Raw genomic sequence first — 12,033 nt, 5'->3', positions numbered from 1 at the left:
ATTATATAAATAAAACAGGCACTTTCTTGTCAGAATGTGTCAGATGTCTGCAGATCTGTCTAAAGGTGAACAGTATTTCCATTTGACATCAGCAGTTGTCGTCACAGCATGTATGCTCTGCAAACGCACAGCATATTTCCGTTCTCTTTGCTTTGCTTAATTCAATAATTCATCCCATCTCACACATTTTATCTTGTTCCTACACTTTTATTTCCAAACCATTTATCAGCTATATCTAATTAAAACAGTTTTTTGTGTTGGTTTTTAAATTCTCATTCTACCTACAATACCAAATACTCACTTGACAGTTAAAGATAAACAAAAAGCAGAACATTCCTCAATTTCTCTGCACTGTAAAATATAGAATGGTGAAGTAATTAGTGACAGAAAGCACAACAATCAAAACCAATAATCCGATCAGAGTCATGACCAATTCGACCTTTCCAGTGGGTTTAAAATGACTTTGGTCTTTCTAAATGATACCAGAGTGGATTTATTCTTGTGTAATGTTTGAATTGAGGCAGCAAAGCTGGAAATATTTACTACTTGAACTTGATTCCTACATGGAATTAAAAGTGATTCAAACAGACTGAACTGTGGCTCAGTGACTCTCACCAAAAGTTCATCCTTAATCGTGTTACAATATGGTGGCTGTTACTGTCCAGACTGCGAGTCATGCAGTACAGCTCCTTCTAGCACTGGGCCAGCCTTGTTATTGCAGCTGTGTTGTCTACAATACATCTCTTGTTGCAGCACAGCAGGAGGCTGCTCACAGCTTCTTGCCTATGTATGTGTGTGTCTGTGGGTGTGTGTGTGTCTGTGTGTGTGTGTTTGTGTGTGTGTGTGTTGCATGTGCACGTGTTACAATCACATTCTTCCACAGCATTCAGACTACAGTTGCTGCAACTAGCCTTTCCATTTTATGAGCTGTAACGTCTTTAAATCATTTGCTAACACCAATACTCGTCTGATAGCCTTCTGCATTTGCATCCACACTGATATATCGTCACACAGGCGGGTAGCTAATTTGCATGTGATTATTTGCATATTGTACAAAGCAAGCATGCCTGACAGACCACCCACTGCTCGGCTAGTGCGGCATCTGGCTGATACACAGCTTACATGATGTATTGCTGATAGGGCCAGTGTCATCACTAGAGACTGAAAAGCAGGCAAGGTCACCTTCAGACTCAGAGATAGAGGGGGACGAGACACAGAGAGATGGATATCTCCAGAGGCAGTGGCCAGATAAAACAATACAATCAAAACCGGTTGAGCTCATGGTGATGTGAGCTCTTGAAGGCTGCCTGTCCGGTTTTACATGCAGCGTTAAAATCAGTTTTTCCATGCTTGTGCATTTGTTCTCGGCTTATTTGCCTCCTTTCGCGTGTGCGTGTGTTAGAAGGATCATAAATATTCATATTAGTCTGTATGATCAGCTCACATCCTATACACAAAGCTAACACATACTGTCTATAGACATTCCTCTGATGGCCTGACAGCTGCTCTTACGTAGAGAAGACCTCCAAAGCATATTGCTTGTGCATGTGCAAGAAAAATGCGCACTTAGAGTGCGCGCGCACACACACACACACACACACACACACACACAACCTCTCCATCACCCCTTTTCCAAGCACACACCCATGCACACACAACACGTTTCTGCCTCCCCTGGGAGTTGTTAAGGAGATGTACCTCCCACACACACACACACACACCCTACCCTTGGCCAAATCTTATTCGCGTTTCGCATTATACCTGCATTAACCTACACTTTAGCCTGAAAGTTAAATGTTCATATGCATTTGTGTGTGTGTGAGAACTAAACCTAGGCGGGAGATCGATTAGCATTGGCTAAAGCAAGCCTTCTCATTTCCTGTCTTCCATTACAGCGCTCAATCAGCCCACAACTCCTTCTCTGTCATACCCTGCTCATGAGGCTGCCACTGCTAGTCATACACACACATACACACAGGGTCCGAATTAGCTGGCTGGGCAGACATCCAAAATGACAAGTACACACACTCGCACGCACACACACACACAGAGCTTGATATTCCTGTGCTTTTCTGCATGCCCCTTTTTCTCTTACTCCTCAGCAGTAATCCTGTCAGTTTTAGTAAGATGTCTTATTAGCTCACCAGGCTATGTTAACAAGATAAAGCTAACATTATGGGTCAAAAGCACACAGGCTCCCAAACAAAACACCAGACCGTTTAAACACTCAACACAACACAAAGGAAGCCAGCGACATCCAAAAAACGTCAGCATTCCTCAGTCTTTGTGTGTTTGTGTCCAACTCTCAATTGTGACTCACTGGTATTACCTGGAGACCAGGCAAGTCTCCCACTCTCAAGAGAACATCCCGGGCTATATGCAGAAACAAACACGCACACAAGCAAGCACACTAACACACAGGAAGCCAGGTATCAAAGCGAGATGGCTTTGAACCGGCTAAATGAAAGGCTGAAGGCAGAAATGACAATGTTTTCTGGCAGGCTATAACTGTATGTCTGGCTGAAAGGAGAGCTTGGAAAATAAAGTCAGTATTATGATCTGAACAGCCAGATATGAGCTCTCCTAACCGCCTCCATCTGTCCTCACACAGCCTGCGTTTGAAGTCTCACTTGAATCTGCATTCTGGTCTGTACCCTGCCAGTGCTGCAAGCAGAGTCTGACATTAACCTTTTTGACTAGAGGTGGATGTCAGATGAAAAAATCCACCAGATAAGCTTATTTTTTCATGGCCAAAACAATGAAATGCTTTTGTGTGGCACATATACATTTGTTTTAGTATTGTATTGAGATACCAAGGCACTGTATTGAATACAAACTTAGAGGCCAGAGCAAAATTATTTTAATACATTAATTGGAGATTCTTAAATTAATTAAATTTGGATTTAAATTTGAAAGCCAGAATACAAATACCAATTTGGTCTTTAAAGCATTACTGAACATATTTGCAATAAAGTGAACTTCAGGGACACAGACCTGCACTAAGTGTGTTCGCAAATGTTCTCCAGTTTCATTGTTTTATCTTTCTGCAAAAAATGAGTTGCTTCTGTTTTTGTCTTTGTGATTACAGGAGACACACAGAACAAAGCTTCTGCATTAGACTGTAGCCTGTCTCATACAACAATGTAATCTCCAAATTCTATCAGATTTTGTCTCTTACCTGTGATGCATTTTGCACAATAAACGACCGTAACCTGCATTCCACGAAGATCTTACTCTGCAACTGATTCAATGTTGCTAGTTGTTTGGTGAAGGTTATGTTCAGATGGATGGTTGGATAGGCTTGGATAAAAAAAATTCTGTATGTGTGTCAAACTGACACAAAGTGTTTAATTACATGACTGTTTTGGTAGAAACATTTACCTGCCGGTGTCAACTATAGTCTTCTGACATTTACTCCCCAAACAGAAAACCCTGTATCTGGTTGCTGTTAATTTCAGACCCAGGCTGAAGGATTTCTGTGCGTGTGCGTGTGTGTGTCCTAAATCACTGAAGACATGTTGCCAGATTCCTGCTGCTCCTTGTCAATGTTGTGTAGCAAATGATGGTCATTATTCTCCACATTGTTATATTTAGTCCTTAAATATATTCTTTATATCCTCTTCCCTGCTGCCTGCCACAGTGCCGCTGTCTGTACCATCACTTAACTCGTCCTAAATTTCTATAAGGAAAAAAAGAAGAGGTCGTGCAGCAGAAGTGTGTTGGAGGCAAAGACAAATATTTAAGTTGGACAAAGCCTGGCTAAAATTATGGAGTGAGCAGCCAGGGCTAGTGTTCTCTTTTCTCTCCGCCCCTCTCTGTCGGAATGGAGGGCAATGTGTTCAACATCAGTCTTTTTTTCGTATTATTTCCACCATTGATTTACTCTCTGCCACTGGGAACCATTTGAACTAAAGGAGCGATGAAGCAAAGACTGGTGCAGTTACCCCTGTTGGTTATTAGCATGGAGTGGAGCAACGTGTTGGATGAGCCAGACCTCAGATGTGGCAGTCATGTGTGGTGCTTGTGACTCTCCAGTGTATAAAGTGTGCCTGTGGTTGGCAGTGTGATCCATCAGTAGTGGCCCTCAGCCCTCAATTCTTAATTTGTATCATCTGTGAGCTCCATGTGACTCAACCCCTCTCCTCCTCCTTTCTTTTCTCCATCTCTGCCACCACCACTCTTTTTTTTCCTGGACGACAGGAGGACCTGTTAGCATCCTCAGATGTGTCGGTGAATGACGACAAATTGTACAGTGACACACATCTGTCATAAAGTGATTTATGCGCATCTGCTTGATTCCTTGAAAGGGGGTTTTAAATTTAAGGCAGACATGGGCTGTCATGTTCAAAGTCACACCCACACACATCCACTCTCACACACACACAAAGAGCAACAAGAGCAAATCTGCCCACTTTGAAGCTGCTAATGCTCATCCAATCCAATATGGAGCCGGCCTGACCGATGGGCCCAGTGCGTTCAAAAGCAGAGGTCGCAGATTTAATATCCAAACAGGTCAAGCCACAGAGAGAGGCACCCCTGTGTAGGCACGGCGCAAAGGTCCTGCCAGCATCGCCACCACAGCTGGGACTCACCTCACCCTTCCTCCTCCTCCCTCTGCCTCCCACACTCACTCTCTCTCTCTCTCTCTCTCTCTCCATTTGCTCTTGTTGCCAGGCGTGGAAGCAGGCTCTTTACAGTTCCTCCTCGCAAACATTGCAATCTGCATTGTTTGGGGTTATTATATGTGCCTAAGAGAACGAGGCTTGAGGGGCAGGTTATCCTTTGTTGCACCGAGTAGCAAAGAGCTCACTGTGGAGCTCATAAGGAGGAGGATTGCAGAGTGGAGTCCTGCTGCTGTTGCTGGCTCTGACAGCCTGATTTAGAGGTGCCTTCTCTTACCTCCGACACAGAGTCCCGGCCTGCCCCGCTCTACTGCAGGGCCGGGAGAAGAATAGTGGTGCTTAATCTGAAAGCCTGTTATTTGTGTGTGTGTGTCCGAGAGAGAGAGAGATTTTGCTTGTATGTGTGTTTGCTCACCCAGCATGCTGGCATTTCTTTTTAACAACCTCCTTTGTCAGTCACTGAGATGTCGAAGATTGCGTGAGCACAGCAGATCTCTTGTACTACGCCAGTGTACGTTCACACACACACATACAGTTTTTGAATGTGTGCGAGTGTGTGCGCTGTTGTCCAGATGGAAGTGCTTATTGAGTGCTGGTGTGCTGGCAGATCTCTGTCTCAGAGAGAGCGGGAGAATAAGTGAGAGAAAGAAGGAAAATGAGGAAGAGAGAAAGCCAAGTGGAAAACCCTTCCAATCAGATTCATCATCTTTTGTGTGTGTGTGTGTGTTTATGCAAGTGTACGTGTGATCTTCCCAGCCAGCTCTTCCTGCCTGCCTTCCCTTCTCTAATCTTATCATGTCGGAGCAGCAGATTAGTCCTCCCAGATCCCATCTCTGCCTCCAAATGCCACAATCAGCCTTTTGTTCTTTGGTTGTGCTTACTCTCCCCTGGTGGCAGGCGAGGTGAAACACTCCCACAATCCGCCCTCTGTGCCATTTTGAGCCTCCGCCTGTCAATGTCACACGGCTACCAGCCCTGATCTTACCATACCTGAGCCTCCCCTGCCAATGGGGCGTTAGATAACTAAGCTGTTAGCTCAACAGCGTGCTAGCCGCGCTGAACTGCTTGACATTCCTGGCTAACACTGAGCTGCTGCTGCTTCTGCTGCTCTGTTTGACCTCCCCTCGTCCCTCCCTCCCTCTCAACCGTCTCCTTTGTCTATGTATTTGGGATCCTTCTTTCCTTCCGTACTTCTAGCTGCCACCTTCTGAAGGAAGTCATAGATCCCGGCTGCTGATGTCACCAGCAAGGACGGGGGGTAGTCACTAACAGGGTTAGCACAGGAAGAAGAGAGTGTTTGAAAAGTAGAGAAAATAAACAGAGGTTTCCTGTTAACGAGGTGCACTGGGGGCCTGTCGTGTGGGAGCGGGAGCGTCTGGTTTTGTTTAAAGCAAAGCTCTAGTGTTACAGTGCGGGGAGGCGGAGGAACGGGGCATTAGGTTTGAGGGTTACAGGTTGTAACAACGTTCCCTCAGTTTTGTCACAGCTCGGCTTTGCTAGGAGGTAATGAACATATTGTAAAGGCCACTGTGAACAGATGTGAGAGAAGTAGCGCGCTGCTGCCGCGGTGCACTCATCCAAATATTAAAAAGATTGACAGGAGGAGGTGTTCGTGTTAGCATTGGTTTTTGTAATGAAAAGCACTGTATTGATTTCACACTTTCCTTCTTGACAACACAGAGTTAATCTATTTAAGTGTATACGTCCACAGATTTCCTCCAGAAGAGCTGGTTTCTTTTCACATTTAAAGCCTGTTCTTGTAAAAAGGGAACGTCTGCCCTCTGCATTTCCCTCTTTACCCCAAGTCTTTGTAGTGGTGTGGTCATACACAGAGGCCCCAGCTCCAGAGTTGACTGCACACATGCAGTCACACAAAGAAAATTGCACAGCCATTATGGATCCAAGGGGCCAGCCACCTTTTTAGCTACACAGAGGGAGAATTAACAGATTCACACAATGGCTGATTTATCCAGGCTGCTTTAAGAGAAGCATTGATTAACTTTTTCATTAACAGAGATACATTTCAGACTCATCGTTAAAGAAATATTCTGTACAACCTTGAAATATTTTCCATCACATAGGCTCTTATAATCAAACCCCTGTATTAGGAGTGTGTCCAAGAATGCCACAGCCCAGGCTGAGCCAGTGGAGGAAGGGGAGGAACCATTGTATTCAGCCTGAAAGCATGACTCTCAGATTTATATCTCCTCAGTGGATAAAGGGGTAGCCTTGTACCCTGGGGGTTTCAGCAAAGCAGGAGGAGGATAGTTGTAATTTTGAGTCAGAGGAAATGAGAAAGTCCTGCTCCTCCCATCTTAATCCAACTGCTTTCTCTCTCTCCTCATTTTTCTCCTCAATCTCCTTTCCTTCCTTTCACTTTTCATATTTTTTTTTCATCTCTGGTTTTGTTTCATTTCTTTCTCTCAGTAGTGGGTAAGTAAGTCTTTTGGCCTCTCCGCAGTGAGGAGCATTCCCTGGGTTCAGGGCCCAGGAGGAGGGAGGGTAGGGCCATGTTTAGCCTCTGGCAGGACAGACAAAGATGGCTGACATTGTGCGGGGCTCTACAGGCAGCGTGGAATGTCTCTAATCAATTCAGCTTTGTGGTTCCCCTGTTATATATTCTCTCTCTGTCATTTTCTATGGCGGGCTTAGCAAAACCCAGACAATACAACTTGGTAGTTATTGTGGCGATTCTCAGCTGTCTATCATCCCCCTTCATTTTCTCCTGGTGTTATCTTCTCATTTCTCCACCCCGCATGTTTATAGAATTGTGATAATTGAAAGCTATGCTTCGCTCCCACTACACACTCCATAGGCTGCACTCCGTCTTCCTCTCCATCTCTCTCCCTCGTTTGCCTGAGAGGGCTTAACGCCGCTGTGAGCTTCTAAACAGCAATCTGCTCTGGAGAGCGGCAGCTACTCTGTAGTGACGAGGATACTGATTATAGCTGAAGTAACAGTCGCGCTCTGCTTTGCTCCGTTTGGTTGGCTTGAAATAATGCAGGCTCATGAATAAGGTGCAAAACCCGTGTGTGCGTCTTTCTGCCTGCTTGTGTCTTTTCTGTTTGCATCGGGTTACTAAAAATACATTAGATTTTGTGGTTTTACAGGCAGAAAATGAAATGTTCAGGTAGCACTCTAGCAGCATTTACAGTCTCCTTTAAGCATTAATAATGTATAAGCACCAGATAACTACTCGCATTGCTCCGGCAGGCAGCTTGTTAGTGTGGAAGGCAACATTGTCTATACACCAGATAGACAAGAGGTTGGAATGGGTGGGTGGGTGGGTGGGGAGGGACACGACGTCATTGCACACATTTCTTCACACACAGTATGTCTACGTGCTCGCAGGGTCTGTGTCTGAGCCCATCAGTGTGGTTCTTTGCTGAATCACAAGCCAAAAGTCTGTGTGATTGTGTGCTGTCACTCACACACTGGCCCAATCATTCAAAGTCACTAAATGCAGCTGACTGACTACTTGCCAGCTGCTGTTAACACGTCCGGGGCTCACTTTCTCCCTCGTTCCTCCTCCCTGTTCAAGGTTGGAGAGAGGGAGGAATGGAGGAAGAGAAAATGGTGGAGAGGTGGTGGAGTGGAGGGTTGGACTGAGAAAGGTGGAGGAGGGAGGGGGGGGGGGGGGGCAAGGGAGGAAGAGGAGGAAGGAAGGAGTGGAGAGAATTGGAAAAACAGAGGTGGACTTGAGGGTTTAGGCAGATGATGATTTGCTTGGCTGCGTGTGCTCAGTCTCCTCCCCAGTGACATAACAGAACAATGTACTGTAAAAGGCTTTAAATATCTTTACCCTGACCTCATGTTCCTGCACACACACACACACACACACACACACACACACACACACACACACACACACACACACACACACACATAGATGTTAAGAGGCTGGAGAGTGCAGATGTTAAATTGTCTGTCTTAAATTACTTTTCCCCCTCTTCAATTTTTTCCATATGCTCATTTCTCCTGTACTCCCCGGGTGGTGCAGGTGTCTCAGTTGGTTAGTTCAGTGCATTGCAGTGCAGCCGAGTCCTTAATAAAGATGGCTGGGGCCAATAGCACTGTGTCGCAGTCTAGCACCTAGCCCGGCAGTCTCTCTAATGTTCCTCTCAACCCACTGTGACGGTCAGTTGGGCTTATGTGAAGGTACAATAAATATTTTATAACATGAAATGAAAACAGTATTTTGCCCTTTTCATCTCTCACCTCAGCACTGGCCTCAGTTTCTACCATTTTCTTCCCACTCACACACACACACACATTCATTCTCACACACACACACACATACGCTCTCACACCCCCAGACTCCCTCCCTTTCTTCCCTCTCTATTTTCTTCATTGACTGGTCCTAGAAAAGCTCTCTTCTCTCACCTCAGTGCTGCCACTTGCTGGTCGTCTAGAGGTTTACATGCCTTTGCTTAGTTGCACCTTATTGAATAGCCAGTAGGTGGCAGCACCCGAGGAGTAGACAGTCCAAAGAGTGCTGGAGAGATACTGTACCTGTGCATTAGTAAACTAACAGTGCTTAAAAATGATTTAGTATCTCATTAGAGTATTGTCTTTAAGTGAGGAGAACCCTTGATTTGTAGATACCAAAGATTGAACACTTATCCATCCCCCTCTTGCTGATTCTCCCTCTATACTCCCTCCTGGAACGGCCATCCCACTGTTTGCTTTATTAAAGCTCTAAATGCTCTGCAATCCCTTTTTAATTGACTTGGTCTCCCTGCGTGCTTTTTGGCATCAGCCAGCGTGACTCATAACCAGTGTGTCTGCACAGCATCACAGTTTGCCAAGAGGCCAGTTTGTGACGTCGTAATCAAACAAAATGATGTCTGTTTATCTTTGTGTGGGATCTTCTTCTTTTTTTTTCGGTCACCTGCTCACTTGCTCTTTGTCTTTCTGTGTTGCAGAGTAAACGGGACCATCTGCTGATGAATGTGAAATGGTACTACCGCCAGTCAGAGGTGCCCGACTCTGTGTACCAGCACCTGGTGCAGGATCGCAACAATGAGAACGGTGAGACAGGCCTTGTTTGCGCTGAATGTCAGCCACGCATGTGCATGTGTATATACACAGTACACAAACTCCCACACACAAAGTAAACACTCTTGCTTGCTCTGTAACACAACACTCCTCTTCCCCTTCACAAACACACACACACCTGCCTCCGCTCTCCAGATTGTTGAAAGAGATATAAGAGTGTGTTGCATTTCAAACACAAACCAGATGATCGTGTCCCAGGCCGCTGAGCCAATCCCAAGGCTCTGTGCTGTTCCCTGGGTAACGCTCCTTCAGGCCAGACAGCAGCACTGTCAAGTGTTAATAACCCACAGTGTCACGAGGGCCTTGAGCACACACACACACACACACACACACACACACACACACACACACACACACACACACACACACACACACACACACATACACGCACACGCACTCACACACTCTCCCTCTCTCTCTCAACACTATCAGTGCCAATGAACTCATCACACTTTAACACATACACTTCTTCAGGGACACACACTCAAACACTTTGTCAGACCGTGATGACAAAAATGAAATGGAGGAAAGTCAGCTTTAATATTGATGCAATAGTTGGAGTAATCTGTTAATATCTTTTATAGGGTGGGACAATATGGCCCAAATAAAACTTCATATCGATAATTATCACAATTAAATTATTTAAGTTTAATGATTGATTTTTACTATTGATTGAGGGTTGAGGTGTTAAACTCTTCTTTATGGTCAGAGAATTAGAAACACTTGATAAACATTTTACAAATCTGAGGTAGATCAATAATGTTATACCTCTTCACTGTTTGCACAATGCATAAACAGTGTTCAAATATATTGAACTTATTCGATATGGCTATTTATGAACATTATCATGTGAAATTATCTTCTCATTAGCTAGCATACCCCTTATGGTTGGGCTTTTCTCAGTCTGCTGCACAGAATACAGTCGCCTCTAAATATATTCAGAATAAAAGCCTTGTTACCAGAGAGCAAGTGTATATGTTACAACTAAACATGGTGTTATGTTGTATTTCCTATCCTACAATGATCCCAGTATCTCCTGTGACAGAGGAAAGACTTAAATTCGGGTGTGTCATTGAGGTTATCAACCAAACCCCACGTACGCTGCTCCCTCCAGACACTGTTTCAGTGCAACTCGACACTCTGCTATTTGCAGTCCGTCCTCGCAGCAGGGACGTGGGATTATTAGAATTGATGTCACAAGGCCGCAGCACAGTGGCCACAGCACGCAACAACTCAGGTCATTTGTCAACGACAAGTCCCGGCTCATTCTTGGTGCAGCTGATGCGTCTTAACCCCACATGGGTCATTTCACTGGAGAACTGAACATTATGTCCTCTCCTCAGGGAGCTGCTCTTTATTGGCTTTATTGAATTATGTGGCATAATATTGACCTCCACTGAGGTACTTGTTACTTTGCGTGTACGCAGAACTGTGCTAGCCCATTTATTAGTGAGTTAAAATACCCAGGCTACTTAATCTCTGTTATCTCTGTCATAGATGAATGAATTTGGTGATGTAGCATTATACATATAAACTGTAGATATATGTATTCAGTGCACCATGTGTTTTCCTTCCTGCAGACTCCGGCCGGGAGCTGATTATCACAGACCCAGTGGTCAGGAGTCGAGAACTCTTCATCTCTGACTATGTGGACACTTATCATGCTGCTGCTCTCAGGTAAACACACACACACACACACACACACACACACACACACACACACACACACACACACACACAGTCCAGCAACATCATGGCTGCTGCAGTTCCATTATTAGTATTTATGGTACAGAGCTCCTGTTACCCCGCTCAGCTTTTAATTGAGATGTTTAGTTGCATTTTTATTTTTAGCCTATTTTTAAACTGAAGACAGTCCCAGTGCTGTGGTATGAAAATTCTAAACTGAAGTTTTTCTGTTTTAACCTAATAGAAAAGTCCTGTTGGACATGAGCTACAATAGCCCATAAGTAATATTGGTGTATTTTTGCACATTGTATGATTACGGTATAATTCTCTTTAATGTGCTGTTATACCAACAATTTACCTTTCCCGCAAATACTGTTCTAATATATTCAAGCAAACTGGTGACTAACACTGTTTTTAATCAACACACTACTATAATGAAATTCTTGTCTGCTGTGAGGCAGATTTAGGAGACCGATGTTTAACTTAGAATTCCATTTACTCTATTCATCCTAATGTATCTTTTGACCATGGGCAGGATGGTAATGGTGCAGTGGTGAAGATGCAAAGCAAAGAGGGCTCACATGCCTTCTGCTACCTTACATTTAAATACTGATTAAAAAGGCTCTGTATCAACTCCCCCATACACACACCTGTCTGAACATGAGTC

At 44.5% G+C, this 12,033-nt stretch overlaps 1 protein-coding gene across 3 annotated transcripts in view; it reads left to right on the top strand.

The window, feature by feature from the left end:
- The window catches only part of rerea (arginine-glutamic acid dipeptide (RE) repeats a), a 126,218-nt gene that overhangs the window by 75,870 nt on the left and 38,315 nt on the right, over positions 1–12,033 (top strand). For all 3 annotated transcript variants that reach the window (XM_034589618.1, XM_034589619.1, XM_034589617.1), the window contains 2 exons: positions 9,548–9,653; positions 11,261–11,357. In XM_034589618.1, the coding sequence (XP_034445509.1) occupies positions 9,548–9,653; positions 11,261–11,357 (203 nt within the window). The remainder of the gene's footprint in view (positions 1–9,547; positions 9,654–11,260; positions 11,358–12,033) is intronic.

The sequence above is a fragment of the Hippoglossus hippoglossus genome, chromosome 7, assembly GCF_009819705.1.
Source record: "Hippoglossus hippoglossus isolate fHipHip1 chromosome 7, fHipHip1.pri, whole genome shotgun sequence".
Lineage (NCBI taxonomy): Eukaryota > Metazoa > Chordata > Actinopteri > Pleuronectiformes > Pleuronectidae > Hippoglossus > Hippoglossus hippoglossus.
Note: the sequence above shows the minus strand (reverse complement) of the source record. Positions and strands in the feature narration are given on the sequence as shown.